Below are 12,173 nucleotides of genomic sequence, written 5' to 3'. Positions count from 1 at the left end.
CATGCAGTGCACAACAGCAGCAGCCTTTGCTCTCCCTCTGCCTCAGTGGGCTCTGTCCTGCCAGCAGTGCTTCCTCCCTCCTGCCAGTGAACTGGGAATTGCCAGGCTGAAGAACCACACCACAGAATAGTTTGTGTCAACCCTGGAGCCTTGAGACTCAGGTTCTGCAAAGAAACCTGAAAAACTCATACCTGAGACCCTTCAGGTTGAAGAAAGAAACTGGGCACCTTTCTGGCTTCCTGGGTGTGATTTAACCTCTTGGAATGAGCCTGGATCAGTTAAATGAAAGAAAAGGAAGTTCCAAAAAAATGAAAAGCAACATTTATTTATAACAATTCAGAAACCAATAAAACAAGTAGAGATTTTCTGTCCTCAGTTGAGAGATGTTGAGCCAATCTCACAGATGTAGTTTGATGGATGCTCTGCTCCCTACAAGCTATTTCCAATTAAAGAAAGTGGAAAGAGGCTGTAAGAAGGACAACTGACCATGCTCTTCTGAAAGAAGAGGGGAGTAAGCATAAAAGGTAGCCAGACACTTACAATATATTCTGTATAAATAATTTCTTACAGATTTCAATTTATTTGCCAATTCCCTCCTCATTATTCAGTTTTGATATCCACTGAGTAGATACTGTGGTCTGTTTGAGCCTGAAAGATCGTGGTTTTTTTTTTCTGCTTGGTCCATTAAATAGTGATTTTTGGTCCAACAAACATTCCAAATATCCCTTCTTTCTCTCCTTTCACTGTGACAAGGACAACAGATTACATGATAGTGAGTGAGAAGGTGATTATAACTCTGCATCCTGACAAACTAATGTTGTTTGACTTTATTTTGGGTCTTGAAAGCAAACTGTGCCCTCTGCAGCTCTTACAGTTCTGTGTGTTCTCTCCTTTCACTCATCATTTGTTTCATGAGCTGTGTCCAAAACTTCATTTTGCCTTCCTTGAATTTCTGTGCTGCCTTTTGGTTCAGGTCTATCTCCAGGTATTTCTCATCCAGACCATACTGAGGCCAATGGACCAAGCCTTCTCCGTTGGGATTTCTGGAAATAACAGAAGGGAAAGTCAGCTTTCCATTTGCCTGTCATTGCCCTCTGGCTGCTTGGGTTGAGCATTTCAGAAAACAAACACGAGCTCAGATTATGTGCTTCTGGTCCCTGAATAGTTGGATGTTTATGAAAAATGCTCCTCAGCAGAACAGCAAAAGTTTAATAGTTGCCATTACTTTTGGATCTAACACTCCATTGCAGATGGAGTTCTAGCTCTTGGATTATTTTTTTTCTTTTTGTGTCTGCAGGTTCATTGAAAAGACATCAAGAAGAGAAATAATTTGCTTCAATATTTATCTGAAATTCTGCCAAATTTCTAGGAACAACCACACAAGTACTGCTTCAGGCATGTCTCAGGCAGCACAGACCAAACTTGAGCTGTAAATAGCATTATGATTCTCACCCATTTCTAGCAAAGTTAGTCCAGTATTTCATAACAGTTCTGCTAAGTTTATTTTCTTCTTCTGTAGCACCTCCTGCAAAGTGAGAGATGAAAGGGCAGCATTAGATAATTAGTAGCAGCTCTACCAATTCCAATAGGCTGTAGTCAGTTCTACCTGTTGCTCTGAGCTGTGACAGTTTTACCTGAGCAGAGCTCTAGGACAGAGCTGCAGATGAGTGATTTCATTAAAAGTATCTACTACTAAAGACAGAAAATTTTTGTGTTTGTTACAATATTTGTAAGGGAGAAAGTCTATTCTAAAGTCCTCCAATAAGTAAAATGAGCAATAAGGATGCTTTAAAAGGAATACTTTAGCAAGCATGGATACATCACCAGCTAAGAAGGGCTTTCCAAAGACAAAGGCGATCTCGGATGTATGATCTGCTTTTACAAAGTCTGGTAAAACACCTTCTGCTTCACTTGGTCGATGCTGGAATTCATAGAAGTAGACTGGGTTGCCAGCATCTGGGAGACAGGGAAGAGTGTTAGTCTGAGAGGCACCAAAGAGGATAAACTTCCACTACCAGCTGTTTTGGTTAAATGTTCAGTAAATATCAGTTCTCTGGGTAATGAAGTGTGACACATACTGTCCAGCCCACAGCCCGGGTGAGAATTCTACATTTCTTCTACTGATGCTGCATTACCTCTGTGGAAGTTAGCCACTTCAAGGGATGAAAACACAAAGAAGACATCTCCCAGTGCATCCAGAAGGCCATCTCGCACCTGAGCAGGGCTGTCTGCATCCCCTATGTACTCGTTGTACAGCCCATCAACAGCTGCAGAGGTAACACCCTGAGGGAACAATAAAAGGGGCTTACAATGCTTACAGTGATCAGGATCATTAGGAAGAGTGACAGCACTAATTGAGTGTGGCACATGCAAGTCTCTGGCTAACCCCCAAATACTACCTCTCAGAGAAAATCCTCAGCTGTCAGAGTGTGGCTCAGAGCTCAGGATTGGAGTTGCACAGCTACCAGATATAGGTGTTTTCAGGGGAAAGAGATAGGCAAGATCTAAAGATCAAACATCTTTAGATTAACAGCAGTCAACAATGTTGATTGTTCTCCATTCTGTGGAAATAAACCCTCACAAGAGCAAAGAAATCCTCTGGATTTCATAAAATCCATTTCTTGTTGTAGATGACCATAATTCACTCCCTTTCTCGGTTCATGGTGGATGTCTGTGACACTGAATGATCCCTTGCAAGTACTATGGAGTCCTTAATTCTCACCTTTTAACCTGCATTTTTCTATATTTAGTAGTTTCAGGAGAGCACAAAGGAACCAGAAAGCTGGGAGATTTGTAAAGTACAGGGAAGCCAAACCTCAAGCATCCTAAAGATCTCGAGTTGTCCCCAAGATCTCGAGAGTGTGTTCAGTCACTAGAGGTAACAGGAACACACCACACTGCTGCCCTTTACTGCCTCAGGGTAGGAAGCTGTTCAACAGAGCAAAGTTTGCCTGTGAAATGTATCCCTCCAGGAGTGCAAACACAGAACCAGAGCAAGTGAAGCAGCAGCACTGGGTTATTCTGAAAATGGTCTCTTACCTTATGTAATATTACTAAGGATCTTTGTAAAATTTCACGTGCAACATTTTTATCCAGACCATCCATGAAAGGGGGAAATTTCATCATCTGCATGATACAAAGAATCATATTTCTTAGAAAATCTTATATTTACAAAATGATACATAGGTAACAACATTGTAAGTCTCTTACCATAGGAAGTCCCCATGAAAATTCACCGCTATTTACTCCTATCATATATGGGACTGCATTGATTGATTTTTCAGATAGTAATTGCCTGGGACTCTTTGGAAAAAATACACCATCTACACATGTACTGATGAAAAAGAAATCCTGAAAAAATGGGGGAAAAAAGAAAAGGAAAGTTTCATTAATACTTTAATTTTTCTTCTGAAAAAAGTCCAGATTTTTTACTGTGGTTCCAAAGCAAAGCCAAATGAAAATACAACAAGTAATGGTATTCAAACCATCTTTAATTCTCTGACAGATTTTCTGCACTAGGCAGAAGCTTCTGTGAAGATTAGCATTAAATACCTAATGTTTGTGAAACATAAGTGATTATGTCCAATTTACATCTTTTCTTCGTTCAGTATTGTTAGGGATGTGTGGAGCAGTGGGGGAAAACCAACTTGTGTGTTGGAATTTCAAAAGCCCATATAGCCCAGCATTGTGATAAGACCTTTTAAGTTGGACGTAATATATTATATTAATTAATTTTCAGGTTCTCCAGGTGAAACTGTGACATTTCATACACTCTTTCCCTTCCCCTGGGAGAACATGACAGCAACCACAAGTGGCTGCCTGCAGAAAGGGCAGTACCTGTTTGCAGTTCTCAGGGGAGGTGCTGCACAGCCGCAGTGTTGTCATGTCCTGAAAGGTCCAGAAAGTCAGAGGTTACACTCACTTTGAGTTCTCCTGCTATCACAACACACAAATAGTATTCTCTGTGATGATAACATTTGAGATGTCATTTAAATGCAAGAGGTATAATTTCCCCTACCATTTTTAGTGTTAGCTGTATTATCTCTTCTTCTGTTTTTTCTCTCAAGCACTCAACTATTGCAGCTGAACTGGATTTTTCACAGCCAGAGGCATCAGCAATTTTCTGTAAGCAATAAAAACAAACACTTTTGGACCCATTTCCTATATCTGACTGTATGAGCCACCAAACCCAAGAGCCCAGTGTGGGAGCAGAAAGTCCTGCCCAAGGATGGCTGGAGCCTTGCATGTCCCAGCTGTGCAGGGAGGGAATAGGAAGCCTCTTAACCTTCACACTGTGGGCTGGGCAGAAGGACAAAACCTATGCCTCCAATTTGGTTTTGATACAGAAATATTCCAATGGGATGAAGTTCAATAAAGCCAAGTGCCGGGTCCTGCACTTTGGCCACAACAACCCCCTGCAGCGCTACAGGCTGGGCACAGAGTGGCTGGAAAGCAGCCAGGCAGAAAGGGACCTGGGGGTACTAATTGACAGGAAGCTCAACATGAGCCAACAGTGTGCCCAGGTGGCCAAGAAGGCCAATGGGATCTTGTCCTGTATCAAAAATAGCGTGGCCAGCAGGAGCAGGGAAGTGATCCTTCCCCTGTACTCTGCGTTGGTGAGGCCACACCTTGAGTATTGTGTTCAGTTCTGGGCCCCTCAGTTCAGAAAGGAGATTGAGGTGCTGGAGCGGGTCCAGAGAAGAGCAACAAGGCTGGTGAAGGGACTGGAGCATAAGTCCTATGGGGAGAGGCTGAGGGAGCTGGGGTTGTTTAGCCTGGAGAAGAGGAGGCTCAGAGGTGACCTCATCACCATCTATAACTACCTGAAGGGAAGTTCCAGCCAGGTGGGGGTTGGTCTCTTCTCTCAGGCACTCAGCAATAGGACAAGGGGGCACGGGCTTAAGCTCCGCCAGGGGAAATTTAAGTTGGATATCAGGAGAAAATTCTTTACAGAGAGAGTAAGCAGGCATTGGAATGGGCTGCCCAGAGAGGTGGTGGATTCACCATCCCTGGAGATTTTTAAACGCAGATTGGACGTGGCACTGAGTGCCATGATCTAGTAAATGGACTGGATTTGGACCAAGGGTTGGACTCGATGATCTCGGAGGTCTTTTCCAACCCAATCGATTCTATGATTCTATTCTATGATTCTAATATGCCAAGATAATCCTTCTGATAAATAAGATGCTGGGCTGAGAAAACAGAATGGCATAAAGGGCTTAGAGAATACAACCATCTGTATGGTAACAAAGAGCACTTGATGCCATTTTGGTGATGTCTTTTTGGCTGGAGTAACAGCTGTCATTAGAGAGAGCTCATTAAAGTGTTGTCTCTTTTATAACCCAGGTTCTGCATTCCTGGAAGTTGTTTCTTATAGTTGAAGAAGAACAAAAAGGGTTGAGGTCAGTACTTCTCAAATTAAACAAACTGAATAAAATCTTGTTTGTTTGCAAACAGGCATCAAATAGAAGGGGAAGAGAGGAGTATTCAGAATCTGATACCATTTGCCAGCCAAAAATTATAGCTCAACTTTCCTTGAAGACACTACATGTTATAACATTCCTTGACATTTCACACTTCTTCCCTGCTTTCTCTCTTCACTTCCTTGGTCTTTTGCTTTCACTGAGACACATGTGGATATTTGGGTACTTGAAAAGCAAAGCATCATTAAATATGGACTATTTGCACACAGAAACACTGTCTTTACTGACTGTGGGGTTTGTTTCACAAGAACAAAAGCCTGTTTCTATATTTTAGAATAAACCGTTTAAGACATGCAAAGCTATCTGAAAAAAGAATTAAAATTACCACAAAATACCCACTTGTGCTTCCTCCTTAGGCTGGTCAGTGAATGAACCCAGGAGTGCAGTACCACTCTCTGAAATGGCCCTGTGGAACAAGCCCTTTGCCAGGGGAGATAAGACCTGTGAAAAAGCAAGGACAAGCATGACAAGCATTGTGTTTTAACCACTGACTAAGAATTCTGATATCAGGAATTGCCATTTAAAACATTCTGAAAGCAAATGTCGTAAGACTGTTATTCTGCAGCCTCTGACCATAGTTCAGCTGTGCAAAGGCCTTTGGCAGCACCAGCAGAGATAAGGATTTCCTGCTTGTGTTTTCCCCTCCCACAGCATTTTGCTTCCCAGACTTCATGGAACTCCACTGCAAACCAGTAACTAATGGAATATGCCTAAGGCAGTCTGGCTGTGCTGCAAAAGGGAATAAAGAGCTCTTGGCCAGGGGGCCAAAGCTTAGGAAACAGGAATTTTTATCCCAATGAACCCTGGTTTCACTCTGTGATCTGCACCAAATTGTGAGGCTGGAGAAGAAGAGCATCTTAGCCAATGTGCTCAGTGTTGATGTAAAATTTTAACACAATCACTGGGACACAAAAAGTGTGTCCAGTTCAGCTCTCGTGACTATTCACCTCGATTACTTTGCACAAGTGACTGGTCTGTGAGTCCTCTTACAGGACTTTTCTCACAAGGTTAGACTTTGGCAGGTTTGTTTGCATTGAAAAAAAGCAAACACCAAATTTAATTTAGTGGATGAGAGATGACATTTGGGGACTAATTACAAGTACTTGTACTGTTGTACCACAGACAGAGGTGATGTGCCACTTACTGTAACAGCATCCCTTTGCTCCCAGACTTCTCAGGCAGATACTGAAAATGAACATGGATGGTGGTTTTAATCCCATAAGTAATTAAAATGCAATGTTACTGTGAACTTACAAGAGCAGAAACACTGATTCCTCCTGCAGATTCTCCAGTGATAGTGACAGATCCTGGATCTCCTCCAAAATGGATGATGTTTTCCTGAATCCACTGGAGAGCTGCTACCTGATCTAAATACCCCCAGTTCCCTCGGGCATGTTCATCACCAGTGCTGCAGAGAAAGGACACCTTTGTTTCAATGCTCAGTGCAAGGAAAACACACAGGAAAATACAGCCTGTGGTGTGAGAAATCATCTGCCATTCCCTGCACAGAACTTCTCTCCACAGCTGAAAATAAACAGCCTTGGGATGAGAGCAGCAGTCCAAGAAGAACGGATGTGAAAGCTGAGTTGGGACTGGTAAATTGTTCCCAGGGGTTGCAGATGCAATTCAGAAATGCAGAGTTTCTTTGCCTAAACGAGTCTCTTGCACTTCACAAAGGCTTTGCACACATCATTTTGGAAATCACCTGGCAAAAAATGGGATAAAACATCTTACCTGAGATATCCAAGAACACCTAATCTGTACTGAATTGTTACAACCACCACATTTTCAAAGGCTGCTAATGCTGAACCATCATATGTTGAAGCTGTTCCCAAAACTAATCCACCTCCATGTATCCATACAAAGACCTGGAAAGACAAAACCAGAATCAACCCAGCACAGACCTGAGCTCCCAGTGATATAAACTAAACATAACCCAAAATAGAATATCTTTGGTTGTTTCACTCCCGATTCTTTCAGATTACATTTCAAAAATGGTAGAAATCTTTTGGATCTGCAAGTCTACAAAATGGCATTGATTTTGTTAAATACTTAAACTTTATCAGTGCCCTGTGACTTTGGACAGATTATTTAGAGGAAATCAAGCATAAAATAAATTTCCTAGAGGTTTTATAGTGGTTTTGCTTACAGGCAACTTCTGCTGTTCTCCTGCAGAAACGGGGGTGTACACATTTAGGTACAAGCAATCTTCAGACACCTGAAGAGGAACCTTCTCCTTTCTATTAGTAATCAGGTCTGAAAAATATTGTCCTAGGACTGGATCCTGCACACACCTGAAAAATAACAAGCAACAAATACTTTTAATGTGTTTTCCTCCTTTGACCTCTCATTAATGAGATGTGTAAAAAGGAGCCACTGCCTACTGCAATACACAGGGACATGCAGATAAATCCTGCTTGTTTCAAAATGTTACAGAAATATATCTGCAAACATATAGGGCTATAAATGCCTTCAATGGAAATGTAAATTAATTATTTTACATCTCCAACAGCTTTTGATATTGTAATGGGAGGTATTAGACTTGGAGCACTAAACAAGGGCAGGAGGACAAATGGATAAAACATTTACAAGGTAGACTAGAATTGCCCTGCATTTCTTATGTGCCCTATTAACCATGTGACTCAGCACTTTTTCCTTAATATGTATTCCAAAGCTTTATAAACACTGGGAATTATGGCCAAATGCTCCCAGGAGAGAGGATTTTCAGTAAAGTGCTGATCCATATCAGTTCATCCCTGATGCCCATTAAATAACAGTAAAGAGAGCAGCTAATCAAGATGTCTTTAGAAATGTATTCACTGCAACAGCTGCAGATGTAACAAGATGGCACCAAGGAATTTATCTTCATGGATTTTGATTGCCCTGGATGTGCAGCAGTGTCATGAAATTGCTTCTAATATAAATATAAATATAATATACAATTATACAAATTATACAAATGATTAAAATAATATAAATACAAATAACATAAATAATAGAACATACGATAATATAATAAATAGAGAATATTTATTTAAATTATATAATATAAATTAATATTATAGTAGTAGAAAGTGATTAAATAGAAAATCAGAATAATATTACTATAATATAATGTATAATAATAAATTCTACAAATTACATTAAAATATATAAAATAATAGTATATAAATTATTATATAATGTAGAAATAATGTATAAATATAAAATGACTTAAATATTCAGTGGTTTTGTCACTGCCTTACATTGGTGGGTAGGAAGTGGCGTCTCTGACACCTTTCCATGGCTCAGGTGGCTGGGGCTCAGAAAACCTCAGGGATCCAAGGGGAGGTTTAGCAAAAGGAAGTCCCAAAAAGACATTTACACTCCTCTCAGCTGTGTCTACTTTGAACTGGAACCCTCGGGCTCTCCCATATTTGGTCTCCACTTCTGGTTGCTCTGCTTTTTGTCCTGGAGGATGTGAGCACAAAATCACAATTGGTCCATTTGTAAGTACTTACCAGATTTCTAATTGCTGGATTTGCTACTTAAATATACCCCTGTTGTTTACTTAAGAATTTTCATACATAGGGCTTCAACAAACTCTAATCAGTTCTAACAGTACACTAACTTACTATTTTATATTACTAATTTGATTACTAGTATTTACTAATCAAAATTTTAGATTTTCTAATTTATTCTAATACACTTTTCTCACACCTTTATTAAATCAGTCTAGCTGACATTCTTTCAGCCTTCATGTTGATTAGTCTGTGGGTATAGTTCCCCCAGGTATATCACATGTATTGTCTGACCACTCACATCAGTGACTGCACACCAGTCTTAACCTCTTTTGGTCTGGGTGGTTAGATAAAAGCCCAGTAGATTGCTCGCACTCAGAAAAGGCAATGAACAGACTAAATCTATTCCAGACCCTAGATAGTACATACAGCCCAAAGAAAAAGCTTCTAAAAATAGTCTGGCATGTACAGATACTGTTAGCATTTAAAGAAGATTCCCTCTAAGATCGGTGTGAAAGTTCTCAGTCCCAAGTTACAGATGTGGTACCGTGGCCTGCTCTGCCTCAGCACACAAGATCTTGATTTTGCTATTTGCAAAGAAGGCAAATAAGATGAACGACTGAAAAGAGACCACAGAAAGAAATGAAGAACTCTTTGCTATTCCAACTCCATTTCTGTGCAGCAGGGTCGGGTGCCCGGGGTTCCCCAGGGGAGGCAGCTCCGGGTGTGCTCATGGTATTTTCCTGAACCCACTGCAGAGCTGCTACTTGATCTAAACATCCCCAGTTCCCTCGGGCATGTTCGTCACCAACGGTGCTGCAGAGAAAGGACACCTTTGTTTCAATGCTCAGTGCAAGAAAAAAGGCAGAGGAAAATACAGCGTGTGGTGTGAGAAATCATCTGCCATTCCCTGCACAGAACTTCTCCCCACAGCTGAAAATAAACAGCCTTGGGATGAGAGCAGCAGCCCAAGAAGAACGGATGTGAAAGCTGAGTTGGGACTGGTAAATTGTTCCCCGGGGTTGCAGACGCAATTCAGAAATGCAGAGTCCCTTCGCACAAGCGAGTCCCCGCACTCTCTTCCCCCAGCCCCTCTGGATTTACCTGTTGCCCCCAGCGCCGTCACCCCGAGGGTGACGATCCAGGCGAGCAGCGCCGCGTCCCTCCCCGCTGCCATGGTGCGGGCGGGCACAGCTCCCCGGAGCGCCTTTTATACCCCGAGCAGGACGAGTTGCGCAAGGCACAGCCCTGCTCGGCCGGGGCAGCGCTCGGGCCGGGAGCCAGCGGGGCTGGGGCTGCCGGGGCACAGCCCTGAGCCGCTCCCGGGCACCGCTCAGCGCCGGCGGCGCTGGGACAGGGAGCTCCTGCCCCACAAGGGTCCCACTGCTGCTCCTTTGGAATCTTAGTCACAAAATCTCTGCTTCAAAATGCTTTGGAAAGAGCCTTCCCTGCCCCAGGAGATGTGTCCTTCGCTGTGCCACCACTCTCTGTGACAGCCAAGGGAGGATTTCCTCACACTGCACAGCAGGGACCAGCAAGGGAACCTCACTTCTGCTTTATTACATGTTCACGTGATTTTCACAGAATATGCTGAGTTGGACAGGACCCACAAGGATCTTCAAGTCCAACTCTTCAGTGAATGGCCCACACAGGGATTGAATCCACAATGCTGGCATTCTTAGCTCCAGGCTCTGACCAACTGAGCTCATCTCATTCTGGTATTAAGGCCTCAGTGTAAGAAACACAACATAGCCAAATCCAAACCATTATCCCTGAACAGTGTGCTTTTCCTGAAGTTGAGGGATTTTTATTCTCACAAAAAGGGTATTTTTTGACAAAACCAATTCTAGAAAAACCCTAGCTTTTTCTGCAGGTGCAGGAGACACCTGTCATTCTGTCCTGTGTGTTCAGGCGTGTCTGGTATAGTGTTGCAATACAGTTGTAACAATCAAGAGGTGACTTACCAGCTTTTGTAGTGCTGGAACAATATTAAAGGGTGGTATTTGGGTGGTAACTATATATTTAATATTTTAATACTCCTAATAGGTCAGGAGGATTTATTTTCTGTGCCAGCTCCATAATCAAAGCATGATGTGCAAAGGAGGGACTAGAACAGTTGAATAGGAACAAAGGAAATTTTCTGCTCACATTAACTAAGAGGTTGTGTTAGTTTGATGAAAGCTTTAGGTTGTGCCCTTTTTTTTTTCAAGGCTCTGTAGCTCTTGCCCCAAAAAGCAGTTTTGCAATTTTAAATCATGAGAATTCTTAATTGTCAGAGACAGCATTTGATAGAATCATATCACACAGTCACAGAGTGCTCGGGGTTTGAAGAAACCTTAAAGATCATCTCATTTCACCCCCTGCCATGGGCAGGGACACCTTCCACTAGTCCAGGTTGCTCCAAGCCCCGTCCAACCTGGCCTTGGACACTTCCAGGGATGGGGCTTCTCTGGGCAACCTGTGCCAGGGCCTCCCCCCCTCACAGGGAAGGATTTGTTCTGTGTACCTAATCTAAACCTACCTTTCCTTGGCTTGAAGCCATTCTCCCTTGTCCTGTCACTACATGTCCTTGGCAAAGTCCCTCTCCATCTTTCTTGTAGGCTCCCTTCAGGCACTGGAAGGGGCTCTATGGTCTCCCCAGAGCCTTCTCTTCTCCAGGCTGAACAATCCTAACTCTCTGATTGTCTCCATAGGAGAGGTGCTCCATTTCTATAGATTAATTTACTGCTTGCACCTCTCTGGATGGGTTGCAAAGACCCACAGTCATTAAATTAGTTCAGCACATGTATTATGCACCTGCTAATCCTGTATACTGTGGCTGTGCTTGTGTACTTTACTCCAAATCTTCCTACATACGTATGCACAGGTGTGATTTACAGCCCTTGTAGGTAAATCCCAGTCAACTTTAACCTGGACTGCTCAGAGGGCAAACTGCTGGCAGCAGCTCCAGTGGACACACTCAGTGCATGCTGAGCCTCTCAAGGATGTGCTCTGAGTGTGGGGCAGCCCCTGCCCTCTGCCCCAGCTCTGAGTGCAGCAGTGCCCCAAACACTGCCTGCTGTGCTGGTGTGTGGCTCAGCTGTGCCTGAGGGCAAGGCCAGGGCTCACTGTACTCTGGCAACTGGGATAACATGGGAATCTGAGTGTCTGCAAAACAGTGTGGACAATCACTTCATGACAGAATTGCTGT

At 42.7% G+C, this 12,173-nt stretch overlaps 1 protein-coding gene across 1 annotated transcript; it reads right to left on the bottom strand.

Moving 5' to 3' along the window:
• Positions 1-298: 298 nt before the first annotated feature.
• Positions 299-10,194, bottom strand: LOC113997977 (fatty acyl-CoA hydrolase precursor, medium chain-like). The gene is made up of 14 exons (XM_027740265.2): positions 10,088-10,194; positions 8,729-8,933; positions 7,633-7,777; positions 7,218-7,351; positions 6,738-6,891; positions 5,823-5,924; positions 4,019-4,123; positions 3,838-3,888; positions 3,211-3,351; positions 3,040-3,126; positions 2,136-2,283; positions 1,825-1,956; positions 1,453-1,525; positions 299-1,043 (listed from the first exon to the last, which is right to left on the bottom strand). The coding sequence occupies exons 1-14, from the start codon at positions 10,158-10,160 to the stop codon at positions 869-871; spliced, it is 1,725 nt and encodes a 574-aa protein (XP_027596066.2). The 5' UTR covers positions 10,161-10,194; the 3' UTR covers positions 299-868.
• Between the last annotated feature and the right edge of the window lie 1,979 nt (positions 10,195-12,173).

This window comes from Pipra filicauda, unplaced genomic scaffold, assembly GCF_003945595.2.
Source record: "Pipra filicauda isolate LSUMZ 115617 unplaced genomic scaffold, ASM394559v2 scaffold31_size4109673_pilon, whole genome shotgun sequence".
NCBI classification, from domain to species: Eukaryota; Metazoa; Chordata; class Aves; order Passeriformes; family Pipridae; genus Pipra; species Pipra filicauda.
Note: the sequence above shows the minus strand (reverse complement) of the source record. Positions and strands in the feature narration are given on the sequence as shown.

What these genes read in the sequence shown, in the direction of transcription:
- LOC113997977 (XM_027740265.2), bottom strand. Translation starts at nt 10,160, where the DNA reads ATGGCAGCGGGGAGGGACGCGGCGCTGCTCGCCTGGATCGTCACCCTC. An exon ending in GACGGCGCTGGGGGCAACAG is followed by an intron (nt 8,934 to 10,087) that starts GTAAATCCAGAG and finishes CACATCCTCCAG; the next exon opens with GACAAAAAGCAGAGCAACCA. An exon ending in GCCACTTCCTACCCACCAAT is followed by an intron (nt 7,778 to 8,728) that starts GTAAGGCAGTGA and finishes GTTATTTTTCAG; the next exon opens with GTGTGTGCAGGATCCAGTCC.